Source organism: Drosophila gunungcola, unplaced genomic scaffold (genome assembly GCF_025200985.1).
Source record: "Drosophila gunungcola strain Sukarami unplaced genomic scaffold, Dgunungcola_SK_2 000018F, whole genome shotgun sequence".
Classification (NCBI taxonomy): Eukaryota; Metazoa; Arthropoda; class Insecta; order Diptera; family Drosophilidae; genus Drosophila; species Drosophila gunungcola.
In genome coordinates this window covers 1342028-1355861 of record NW_026453200.1, presented here as the reverse complement: position 1 = coordinate 1355861, position 13834 = coordinate 1342028, and the positions used below count along the sequence as shown (strand labels likewise).

The 13834-nt window shown below is 34.4% G+C and overlaps 1 protein-coding gene across 16 annotated transcripts in view; it reads left to right on the top strand.

Annotated features, from left to right (window-relative positions):
• LOC128263730 (protein pangolin, isoforms A/H/I/S) overlaps window positions 1-13834 on the top strand; it is an 82207-nt gene that overhangs the window by 58935 nt on the left and 9438 nt on the right. For 3 of the 16 annotated variants that reach the window (XM_052998852.1, XM_052998842.1, XM_052998841.1), the window contains one exon: window positions 7838-8289. The exons of 9 other annotated variants lie outside the window; for them this stretch is intronic. In XM_052998852.1, the coding sequence (XP_052854812.1) occupies window positions 7838-8174 (337 nt within the window). In that variant the 3' untranslated portion in view covers window positions 8175-8289. Of the gene's footprint in view, window positions 1-547; window positions 3076-7837; window positions 8290-13834 lie in introns of those variants that run through there. 4 more of the 16 variants (XM_052998846.1, XM_052998845.1, XM_052998844.1 and 1 more) reach the window with 3 other exon arrangements.

The window sequence follows — 13834 nt, the reverse complement described above, 5'->3', positions numbered from 1 at the left end:
CATTACAGACTGAGCCATAGAATTCGATGCTGTTGTACGAAATAAAAATTATTTTTATCAAATTACTTTGTGTGAACCGCACTACAATTACGATGCAAAGAAAAAATTTGTTTCAAAATATTTATTTTTTCTATATCGTGTCCCCTTCGTGTAAAAATAAATGGTATATTCAATTTGTTTAAATGTGTGTAATATGATTAAGAAGTCTTTGTTTTTGGATCCAATATTAAAGCCAACCAATATTAAAGCCAATTTTAAAAAAGAAAAATATATGGAATTTAAATTGTAAAATAAAAATTGAAAAATTACAATACATTTTTTTAGAAAAGAATCTAGAACAGGACAGAACAGTGTTGTCTCCAAATTTAAATTCATAATTTTGCTTAGTTCTACCATGTATGTATATTATTAATTTAGTTGCTTTTGAGATATTTGAGGTTGTCATAAACTGCCAAGCTTTTTCATCATAAATTCATTCAGAACTCATACACGACATTAAAGTTCGAATTTAATTACTTTTTTATTCTGTTTATTATATTTTTGTCAGCTTCTGCTATCGCTAGAATTCGAAATTCAACTAACTACAAGAGAATTTGAGCATAGAGCGAGAGTGACTTAACAGACTGCGTTCTAACTTAACAGCAACGAGTAATATTGAGAGAGTAAGATACTGCTCTATTTACAAAAGCTTTTATTAGCTTTAGCTCCGAACATCCTCCCCCTATTGAAAGATCTTGGCTTTCAACACGGTACTCAACGGAAAGGGTGCAAAACTTTGTAGGCGTCCTTCTAATTTTTCTTGTCGCGACTCGAACAACGCCATCTGCTCCTGGGATGACTTCGGCGACTCTTGCTATAGGCCATTTCAGCGCTGGTAGGCCTTCATCCATGTCGTTCATCTTGTTTCTCTTGACCGATGGTCCCGTTGAGCACCACTTGGCACGCTGTTGAATTACTGTCAAGTACTCTTCACTCCATCTTTTTCAAAAGGCTAGCCGGATGAACATAGCTGTCAACAACAACAAGAGCTGGCTCAGCAAACATAAAGAGTGGTCGCCCAATTAAAAAGTGTCCTGGAGTAAGGACACCAAGATCGCCAGGGTTATCTTAAAGTGGTGCAAGAGTACGGGAATTAGCTATTGCCTGGATTTGCCATACCACGGTGCGAAGCTCAGGGCAGCTGATCCCAACGAGCGATACAAATGGTGCTTAGCCATTTATACGGCGACCTTCCAAAACGCTCCGAAATGAGGCTAGCGAGGAGGTATAAAACACCAATCAAAACAGCTTGCCAGGTATTAATCATGTACTTTCTCTTTGTGCTGCTGGCTTCCAAACAGTTGCGGTAATGCCTTCAGCTCGATCCTAGCGCCAACAATTTTGGACACATTGTCAGACCAAATGCAGCGTGGAGATCCGCGCGTGGCGACACTTAGAAATTCAGCAGTTGAAAGATCCTTGACAAACTCCATCCGAACCTCTTGGTGGAAAAATAAATGAAGACGCTTATATAGCATTTTGTTGGTGATTTTGCACATACGCTCATTTTCTGCAGATCAGCCATAACATATTTGACGAGACGAGGTCTTGCTCTACAACAAATTATGGATTTTAGGCCAATTTAGGCCAATAATCGGCCAAGCGAATAAGAGGGGGCAGTGATTGTGGGCCTGCGTGACGAGCCTCAATGCTGAGAGTGGTGTTCCGAAGTCGACAGCCTAAGCGAATTAATCAATGTTCATGTAAAAAGTATAACAATGAAGGAAGGCTGCTCGAAGGTTCTATCGCCTGGAACTAACTGTGCCTTTTGAACTTTTCGCATGAATACGAACTATTTGGCGAACATTGTATCTGAATCCAAGAGACATATCAGAACAGGAAGCCTTTTTTCTGGAAGACACGGCTTAGGTCACTTGCTCTTTTCCTGATGTAGAAAAGGTGGCCCACGCATCCATAAGCTTGAGGGGTATTACTTTGCTCCTGGCAGCAAAACATAGCGCGGAAATTCCCCTCAGAAACTGCCTTGCAAAACTCCGACCATGCTGTTTCCAACGATTGCGGCAAACTTTCATCCTTTTTTCAACTTGTGCCTCTACATTCTTTGCAATATTATTTTTATCTTTACTTTACTGTTAAAGTGGGCCCGACTAGCCCTAGTGGGTCGCTTGTGTGGCTTCCAGATTCAATATGACGCGAAAATATGAATAAAAGACTATCTCGATGTGGTTCCCATACCAGTCCAAGAGTGTTTGTTATGTCCGTTGGGAATACGACGGAAAAATCTGATGAATTGGTGCACCACTTTCTAATTCGAAAATGTCCACGCTTTAAAAGACCAATAGTCTGGTGGATAATTTTTTAAGACTCCGAAAATCATAACGTCCATACAAAAATCACGTAAGATTATGGCTGAACCCAGGGGTCAAGAAGCACATTCACCCACCGCTAACTTGTATAGCTAAAAAATTATGCTGGTTTTGTTCCGTATGTTACTGTGTCCAATTTGAATAACTGAGTATACTGGGTTGGAGAATTCCGCCAAAGGATAAACTTTAGCATGTAATCAGGAGGAGCAACGCGTACACAACGGTACTTTTTACAAATGTCGCCTGTAGGAGTCACGTCAAATGAGCGAAACCAAGTGGGGGTTATGAAGAGCTTAGCTTGAATTGTAGATGAAGTGGCTGCAGATTCCCAAATTCCACCCTCTTCTTTCAATTATTAAAATATTTACATTGGTGTACTTCCGAACTAGGCACTAACAAAATGTGCTTCCTTTATAAGGGCTTATTAAACTATTAAATAAGAATCACCCAACAAGATAATATCTAGTGCTTCCTTGCTTGCCAGTAGATTTTTTGGATCTTATCGCTGCATCGCTGTCTACAAAAAAGTTGACCACGTCATGTGGACGTTCTGTGTTCTGTGCAACCTTCGCTGCTTTCCTTATGGCAAAGACCTCTGCCTGGAATATGCTGCATTGGCCCGGTAGTCCATAGGATAGCCTGATCTCTGGATCTGTGCAGGAAAAGCCCGCTTCTACTCTTCCTTGCATCTTGGAGCGTTCGGTGTATATATTGATGTGTTGGTCCTGTTCTTGGGTTCTTTTCCAGTCATCAGATCCCAAAAAAGCTGTTCTTTCGAATTCTAAGTGAGTTTGAGGGATTATTTAGTCGGTTGTACTGACCAAGTCCCGGCCTATTGAACTGTGACCCAATCCTTGCAGCGACATAGTGCCTGCTGCAACAAGGCCAGGATATATAGGGGGCCGATTCCGAGTATAGTTTCGAGTGCTTTTGTGGGAGTTGACCTCAGCGCCCCCGTGATGCAGAGCATTGCTTGCCGCTGAGTTTTCTCCGTAAGCTTTTTGTATGTCCTCTTTTCTGTAGCCTACCACCACACTAGTTCTCTATTAAGCAAAGTCGGACGCACACCGAGATGTAGAACCATTGCAATAGAGCAGGTGACAGGCCCCACATGCTGCTAATCATCTTTTTCACCCGTTCCTCTACATTGGATCTCCATGTCAGCTGGCTATCTATTACTATGCCGAGGTATTTGACCTGTGTTTTTGGGGTCAGCCTGGTTCCATCGATTTTTGATGGGGTCCTTTTCGGCACCTTGTATCGATTATCCGCGTTGATACTGAGTCCTATCTTTCCTGCCCACTCACATGTGTGAGTTAAGAGTTGATTCCAACAAGGAGCTAAGAGTCGTAGGGCAAACTCCAGTTAAAATTAAGCCTATGTCGTCTGCCTATGCTGTTATTTTCGGGGCTCTTCTCTTGAATCTCTTGACTAAGTCATTAACCACCATAATCCATAGTAGGGGTGGGAGGTCACCTCCTTGTGGTGTGTCTCTGTGTGCACCAGAAAGGTGGTGCCCCATTATAATTGTACGCGTCTGCAACTTAGAAGGTACCTTATCCAGAGGTTGATGGCGAGGTGCGTGTTGGCTTCTAAGCGGTCCATTATCGCGTCTGACCTTACGTTGTTAAATGCGCCGGATATTTTTAAAAATACTCTCAGGTTCTATTTTCTTTATTTAGTTTATTCTATTTTTGTGGTTGACCGTAGAATTTTCTAATCCATTTTTTTTCAACTTCTGCTATCACTGGAGTTCGAATTGCAACTAACTGCAAGAGAATTTTGCGTTTGCAATTTAATAAAGAGAAATATTGAGAGTGAAAGACTGCTCTATTTACAAAAGTAAAATATGTACATGTACGTTGAAGCCCCGTCCATGTTTATATTGGCACAATGTCGCGACTTTAATTTACATGAAATATAAGACGACACTTAACCTCTTCGATTTAACTAAATTTTTCATTAATATGTAGAAAGCTCGTAAGAAAAATAAAATATTTTTGTTTATGGCCAAAATAAAATTTTACAAATTGAACATAGTCAATAGGTTGACATCTGTTGATTTTGCCTGTTACATACATTTTTACAAAGATATACTCCAAGGTTTTGATGTCTTGCGTGAATTTTGTTTATGTTAAGTGATATTTTTATTGAGAAATTGTTATGCACCTATTAGAACAATTACGAAATTCTCCACATTTTAACACAAGAACATAGGCTTACACCGTTATATTTACTATAAAGTGTGTCAGTATAAGCAAAGCGACAAATATTATTAATTGCACGAAATGAAACCCTATATAGAATACCTCATATGTCTTTTCGAGCCACATCGTACTTGACTTTTTTGTTTGCCATTCTGCTATATCCTTTTAACTATTCTTTAATTGGGGTAATATGACCTTACTTGACGCAAAAACAAGACTGTAATTAGATAATAACTTTTTTTTTTATGTTTTACATATTTTGTTGTTTAGTTTAAACTAATATCCATAAGTGATACTAAAATAATGATATCACAACCTATAAGAAGAAAACTTTATGAATAAAATGTAAATAACAACGAAGGTGGATTTCGCCTTCAAGTGACTTTTGAAGCAAGGACAATATCCAACCACTTGCCAAAAGGACAGCGCAGGGAAGAAATATGAATTCGAGTTGATGAGTTGCAAAAAGCAACAATTATATTTTCGAAAACTTTAAGTCCTTGGGAGATGTTTATTTTGCTGTCAGGAAACAAACGCAGTCTAAAAACTAGTAAAACGACTCATAGAAAAATATTCTTATCTAAGGGGTACTCTGGTCTAGAAGCTTGGATTTTGGGAATTTTTTCAAGTAATTATGTTTTTTTATTGTCATTTTAAGAATACAAAAAAATAAAAAGAAAAACAAAATTATCCGAGATACAGCCCGGTGGAGTGCGACCTCGTTGACATGATTTCAACCCTTGTAGAGATCGGAAAAAAAATCAAGCAAATTTTTCATTTAATAAGTTGCCGCGATCGGGTTGACCAAATTTTTTAACTTTTAAAAATGTTTTAAAAATAACTACAATCAAATGTTTTTGTAGTCCTGGGCAGACGCGATAGAGAGATACAAGATATATACCAAATTTCAAAAAAAATGGTTTAATAGAACTTGAAGTACCATGTCAACCATCTCAAAAAAAAAAAAATTGTTTCGAGAAAAACGCGTTTTAAGTTTAGAAAATATTTATAATGGCTCGGACGCCAAGTCACAAAATATGCACTTTCACTTTCAAAATATGCAAAAAAAAAAGAAAAATCGAATTTTTTAAATTTCTAGATCAGAATATCCCCTTAGGACTTATAGCGGATTCCACTTGCACATTTCTCACATTCTGTCAAACGTATTCGGAACAAAAAACAAAGCAAACTTCGGCAAGTCGAAGTTAACATACACTCGCAGCTTTTATAGAAGCCAAATTTTTCAAATAAAATGTCTATATTTTGATGCATTTTCCGATCGTTCCTACTTTTGTTTATAAAATTAAAATTTTAAGATACAAAAATTAATTAAAATTTAAAAAAAGTTAATCGCTATATACTTTAAAACAAAGATGCTATAATTCTGAGTGTTTCCGATTCGGAACGTTGTGACCCAATTAAATACCTGCAAACGAAATAGGACTTTTGATAAAGTTTTATTCCGATAGCTTAAAAACTGAGAGACTAGTTTGCGTAGAAACAAACGGACGGAGAGACGGACATGGCTAGATCGACTTTGATGATGATAAAGAATATATACATATACTTATAGATGTCTTCAGATATAGTATGTCGGAAGGTTTTGAAAGATTTTTACTGCAAAACTATAAAAAGTGTTTTAAAACTCATTCGCCTCGAAAATATTTATTGAAAATGGAGATGCCACAATTAATTTAATAGTTTGTGCTTTGGAATGCATTGTTTTCAAGTTTGCGATTATCCGGTTTAATTCCGGTTTACCATGCACATTCGACGTGAAATCACAAGAGCTTGCAAATAACAATATTTTTTGTCAGCCATTGCGAAGTGTCCGAAAGAAATTCGTTTATCTACAGACACTTTAATGTTGAGTCGGTAAAAAACGCATTCATAAGAGTTTTGCTTAACATATGTTCCGCTTAGAGTTAGACACTTTTTTTCGAGTTCTCTTTAGTTTAGTCTTTCATGGACTACTTTGATCAATTACTTCCAACAGAAGTGTATTTTTAAAAGTTCTTTAAATTTAATTCAGAACACAAAAATCATTGTAGGTGTATTACACATTGTGTATTATAATGATTTTATTATCTGGTTGGTTATCCTACATAATAATTGTGTTCACATCTTCGATCTATTTCTGTTTCTCGCATGCATGCAAAAAAAAATTTTTAGGACACTTATTTTAAGCAGTAATTTTTTAAAAATAGTTTTGCAGTGAGCGCATCCTTGTTGGTACTGAGGAACGAAATAGTGAGTTGAACACATACATGGTCAAGCAAAACGAAGAAAGTGTGTGCAATATATTTTTTTTGTCAATTTGCAGACTGCGTTCCAAAATTCAACTGACTGAAAAGTGAAAAAAATGTAATGGAATCCGACCATTAGATAGATCCCAACTGCCCTTTCAGTTCGTCAAAAAAACTCAAAACGCTTTTTATTAGAGTTACTATTTAAAACAAGACCTTAAAAGGGCCCTGCTTAGGCGTCTAAACAAAATTTGGGCTTTGATTGTTACGCAACTGTACAACCTTTTACAATTTTTTAAAAAGTATTCTAAAATTCTTACATTATTTAAAAAAATGAATTTAAGTTTTTTCATAATTAAATAAATTTTTTTCAATTATTTCCGTTTTGTATGATTTTCTATAACTGGCGCCAGATGAAATCATTTTGTAAGTTCTTTTTACTGCTTACAGTTTATGCAGCCATTTTTGGTTTATTTTTTTTTATATATAATTTTCCGTTTTACCTTTCCCAAATAATTTTTTCGTGCAAAAATTGGTCCTTGCCTTTCAACGCTACAAAAAATATGTTTGTATATGAAACAGATGCATCTCTATCAGAGCTCAATTATCGGTTAAATTTGAATGGATTGATTTAAAATTTAAAAGACGTATTTCTCAAGAGTTAAACGTCAAAACGAATAAAAAACACCTTATACGAAATTGTAAAACCCAATAGTTCTTAGGGTCAATCAGCACCAAGGGCTGATAAAAAATTAACCTCGTTATTTACATTTTAAAAGCAGTCAATTACATATGTACGTTTTATTTTTTGACTTGAGTACCAGTTATCTTTTTGTCGGGCTACTCGACTATAACGGTCTTACTTTTATTTATTTTCAAGTGACCAAAACACATTCACACATATATATGGTATAAAAAATAGCTAAAAATGTTGTTGATGTTTTTTACACTTTTAATACTAATGGTTAATCACATTAATTTTTGACTTTTTATTGACTCTCTTTGGCCAATAATTAAGTCCCAACTTGGGTGTCATTTCATCTGTAAGCAACAATGGCAGCAGCGTTGGCATCACCAGTAGTACAGCAGCCAACAGCATTGGTGTTGGCATGCTGACACCTATTGTAAGTGGCATAGGGGGTACGGTAATGTTGCCCAACTCGTCATCTTCGTCCTCCTCATCATCATCCACCTCGTCTTCTCATACACATGTACAATTGATGTCTACCAGTAATGGAAACGGAGTGGCATCTTTAAATGGCATATCGGTCACAGCTGGAGGAGGTGGTGGTGCAGCAAGCGCATGTTCACAACAGCTGTCGCCTCAGGCACCACCGACATATGTCAATTTGTAGATCCAGATTAATGAATGCAGCGGCTAAATAAAAACATCGGACGATCCAGGAATCAATATACTGAATAATTGATGACGAGTTTTTACATCTTAAAATTGCTTCAGCATCCAAACCAGTAAATAACAAATCAAAGAATTAAAACAAAAGCATATCAGGGTTTACAAAATAGCTCCTGTTTATGTATATAGTACTTCATCCACTATATACATGTACTTAATGCATGAAAATTATTTATTGATTTATTGGTTTGCAAACATTTTAGAGCCAGTTATATTATTTTTTACGTATTGCAAATTTGTCCTGCCAGGGAATCGCGGCAATATAAAACGTACTTTGTGTTTTCTTTTGGATGCTCGCTTAGAACTAGATACGATTTTGTTGTGTTTTTCATCATATTAAAATAACCATCTATAGCTTATTTTAAGTTAAATGTCTATATGCCTATATAACAATGAAGAATTGACAATTTTCTTGTTTATTTTACGAAAGTTTTATGTCAGCTATATGATATAGTCATTCAGCTAATATATTTTATAGCCGTATTACTATAATAAAATTAAGTTCAATAATGCCTGTTTAATAGCATTTCTACTCAAACACCAGAAAAGAAGCGAACTTTGGCAAGTCGAAGTTTACATACCCTTGCAGCTATTATAAAAATAAAATAAAATTCTATTAAACGACTATATATCTATATGTTTCAAAACACAATGAAGTTGTCGATTTTCCGCTAAGTTCTTCGATCGTTTCTCCGTCAGCTAAATGATATCGTTGTCCGTTTTACCAAAATTTAAACCGTAATTTTGGAATAATAATCGATTACTCTATACATTTAAAAGGAGCTATATAATAAAGTCGGCCGAACGGGCTCGTTCCGACTTTAATGTTAATCTAGATAGCTTTAAAACTGAGTATTTTGCATAGAAACCGACGGACAGACAGACGCATAGGAGGACAGACCGACAGCATCCTAGTGATGCTGATCAAGAATGTACTTCTTAGGGTTGGAAATGTCTCCTCCACTGCGTTGCATACTTTTGACTGAATTTATAATACCTTCTGCAAGATAAAGAACATTTTCTGATATTGATATAATCTGAGCATTTGCTAATATGGCATCTAAATGGTATGACCTTTTAATACCCATTATTCATAGAGTATAGGGGTATATTGTATTCGTTGAAAAGTATGTACCAGGTAGGAGATGGGGCTTCCGACCGTATAAAATATATTTAATCTTGATCGGGTCTGCCCATGCAGAACAAGTTTATTTTTAAACTGGGCCACGGCCACTGTCATGTCACTCTAAGACAAGGATGTGCTTAGTTATTGCGTGTGTTTCGGTGAGTGTTGTCAATTCACTTTGGCATATGGCGCAAGATAAAACGGGTATTTCTTCTCTTCTTTTTAATTCATTTTCCGATCAGGTTACATCGACTCACCTGTTCTTGGTGATAGTGCTTGAGAACATATATTTTTTACAATAAGTGTCACTGCGTTATACAAATATTATATCTCCTCAAAAATTAACTGAACTCGAACGCCTTATGCACATGTTAAACGCAATGAAGAAGGAAATCTTAAGCTGAGATATTTTTTTTCAAATGACCCTGTTTTTTTACCACTCTTTTTTTCTTACAAAATTGTATGATCGGTTTTGTGTGGTGGCCCGAACACCCGCCCTAGTTATCTGTTACTCGTAAAGTAAAAGGAAAAATTGTATTCGTTGAAAAATATGTACCAGAGAGAAGCGTTTCCGACCCTGTTAAGGATACATTCTCTTGATAGAGATCAACAGCAGAGTCGATCTAAAATGTCTTTCTGTCTGTCTGTCAAGATCTCGGAAACTATAATCGCTAGATCCTTTCGCGACTATAGATTGGACGTAGCCACGTTTTTATACCCTTGCAGAGGGTATTATAATTTCAGTCAGAAGTTTGCAACGCAGTGAAGGAGACGTTTCCGACCCTATAAAGTATATATATTCTTGATCAGCATCACTAGTAGAGTCGATTTAGCCATGTCCGTCTGTCCGTCTTTCCGTCCGTTTATATGCAAACTAGTCTCTCAGTTTTTAAGCTATCTGCATGAAACTTTCCCAAAAGTTGTCTTTCTATTGCAGGTAGTATATAAGTCGGAGCGAGCCGGATCGGACGACTATAGCATATAGCTCCCATAGGAACAAACGGAAAAATAAATGAAAAAAAATTATAACTTTTCTGTTTTTTAATTTTTTTTTTAGTTCTTCGAGATATAGTAATGGTTAAATATTTCAGAATTACGGTTAAAATTTCATCAAAATAGGACGACTATATCATATAGCTCCAATAGAAATAAAAAAATTATATAAAATAACTACCTAATAATGAGCTGCAAATCATCATTGCTTCAATGTTTTTAGACATATAAGCAAGTAAATCATAATTTTAATGTTTTCAAAAATATTTAATTCTTGCAATAGCTGCAAGGGTATATAAACTTCGGCTTGCCGATGTTTGCTTCCTTTCTTGTTAAATATACTTGCACTGCATAAGAATTACTAAAGTCTGCATATTAACTCTGAAATCGCTAGCTTTTATAGTCTCCGAGATCTCGACGTTCATACGGACGAACAGTGTGACTCGGCTATTGATCCTGATCAAAAATATTGATCCTGATCAAGAATATATATACTTTATAGGGTAGGAAAAACCTCAATCTACCTGGTACATTTTTTCAACGAATACAATATATAAAAATGTTTTACTCGCGATTTTGCATGAAGTAATGACTTGGTTTATATTTTTACTAAGGTTTTTATTCGGCAATAGCGTGTTCACTTATGGCAAATTATCACTTGACAATAATAGAGTGCCGATGACCTCATTTAGTTTAAACTCTATGAGATGTGTTTTCATTAATAAATATTAATATAATATTTGATAAGATGTACTTAGGTAGTTTTTTTATTTGGTCCGTTTTAAACATAAAGAGTACTATTTTGTTTTTAAGGCCTCGATGTCAACCTGGGTGACAAATTAATGTGAAATAAGAAATAGGCTCTAAAAGATAAATTATTCCTATGTTCAAGGTATACCGTTTTTATTAAACATTATATTTTAAAAGGCATAAAATAATATAGTTTTTAAATTATTTTGATATTTTTTTTTATCAATTCCAACATTTTTTAAAATTAAGCTTTGTGAAACCCTGATATCTGCTTTGAACAAGATCTCATTGTTGTTTGTTCTTGTTGTGCGAAGTGATTTATTTAAAAAACCGTTTCATTTATACGATTTATTTTTTAATCCTAAGCTATTTTATTGATTTTTAGTGATGTGCATAATTGTGCTTACCTAGTGCTATGTACTGCGATACCTTAATGTTATGAACAAAATTTAATTGGCCTTCAAGTTAAATTTGTTTTTTTTTGTGACGCAGAACTGCAATTTTGTGCCTTGAGAACAAGTTACTTTTTAACATAAAACAAATTTAAGCACGATATATGTTTGAAGTTGTGAATTTTTAGTTCATGTATTATTAAATCGAATCAGTATTATCTAACCTAATTTCATATTTATCATACTTAAATTTCATAATCATAATATATAGAAGAGACCATAAATATTTTATTACTATTTTGTTACAGCCAGTAACTGCAGCTAAAAAAAAATTTGCAGTTTGAAAATATTCAGAATGATAGTAATTCGTCTTCTGGTGTTTTCGTCCATATCTAAGTTGAAGTTCATAACTTTTTATAAAGCACTTCTTTGTAAAGCTACAAGCGTTGATAAAAACAATTTTAAAAGTTTCATCGCTAAAAAAATTTGTAAGGGTATGCCAAGAAGAAGGGAATGTAAATAAAAGCTATAATTTACAAAAAAAATGAGGCCCATAAAAGCTTTCAAGAAAAGCTTGCAAATCTAAAAGTTTAATAATTATTTTTCTTTATTTTTATTATAAATATAAAATAAAAGAAAATGTTTTTTCATTTTTATTATAAAAACTGAAAATAACAATGTAATGCAAACATCTCATAAACATTTTCAATAGAACAACATTTTATTTTTTATATTTATTTAAAAAAGTTTAATTTAAAAACTAATTAATTTTTATTGTAAAAATTTAATAAATTGTTCTTATATTTACTTTTTTTTTTAATTATATTCATTATGCTCCCTGCTAGGAGTACCTGAACTTTTAAAGGGCTAACCCAGTGTAACTCTTTTTCAAAAATCAATATTTTCATATAGTTCACAATTTACTAGGTCGTACCTAAAATAATTTTTGAATGGCAGCGTTCTAAAGAGCGACCGCTCCCTATTTTTCGTGGGTTACACTGGTATAACACCTTAAGGGAGTATTATATGGTTTTTTATATACATTTAAAAAAAAAAAAAAAAAAAGAATTTAAAAAAAAACACCCAATATTTGCCGACATACAGGCCTGTGGAGTGGGGTCTTTAAAAAAAAGCTGCGTCCTGGTTGACATAATTTCATGTAAAGATCAGAAAAAAATAAAATCCAAACAAATTCTTCATTAATAAAGAAGCCGCTATCGGTTTGACCTTTTACCAAAAAATTAAAAATATCAAAGCAGCCTCGATTTGAAAACCAAAAATGTTTTTTAACCAATTTTTCGACCTTTTCAACTATTTTTAAAATACCAATAATCAAATTTTGTTCAAGCCCGAGGAAGACGCGGTAAAGATAAACAAGATATATACCAAATTTCAAAGGGTTCAGTACTTGAAATATCATGTTAACCACCTCAAAAATAGTAGTTTCGAGAAAAACGCGTTCATAATTTTTAATGGCTCCGGTGCCACGTCACAAAATCTGCTGTATTTCATTATATAATTCAAGTTTTAAAAAATCTTTTTAGAATCATATTTTAAAAATTCTATGCATTCAATATAAAAAAAAATAAAAAAAAGGTTTTTTTTTTAATTTCTAGACCAGAGAACCCTCTTAAGGATACTTTAAAGCAAATTTTGATTTGTCACAAAACCAGAGCTCGCAAATAACCGTCAACCGATTTTTCCAATTCAATCTGCACACTGACAAAACATAATTACATTTTACACGGACATTCCTTGACAGAAACTCTTTTGTAGTTCGCTCGCGGTTTTCTGTCCAAGTGCTCGACTCAACAGAATAAACCAACAACAACTCCATGAGACACTTTCCATTGAGTGTTCATATCAAAACTGTTTTTTAAAGTCGACTGCGAAATAAGTGTCTCCAAAAAGTGTTGTTTTTACTGCGAGCGAGAAAGGAAAAGGAAGTGGCTTGATTAAGATCTTATGTAGGAAAGGAATAAAATTCATTTTACAGACAAACATTTTTTTTTATTAGAAACTCATTTAAGCAACTAGCATTAGCATAGAATATAGGTGTTCTGCTAAGTGCATATGAATAGGAACTAAGTTACGCTGGCAAACACACAGAATAACTCGTAAATACATAAAAACACTTTGGTCGAAAGTGACCGATCAAAGTCCGTAGAAAATCGTTTTTTTATTTGCGAGCTCTGCACAAAACTTAAAACTTTAAAACTAGCAATTTTAATAAAATACGTATTAACCCGAACTTTAAGGCTGCATTACGGCTTTATCTGTTGTGCTCCTTCGTCATATGAGTTGGTGAAAACATAATCGAAAAATATTCATAACAAAACG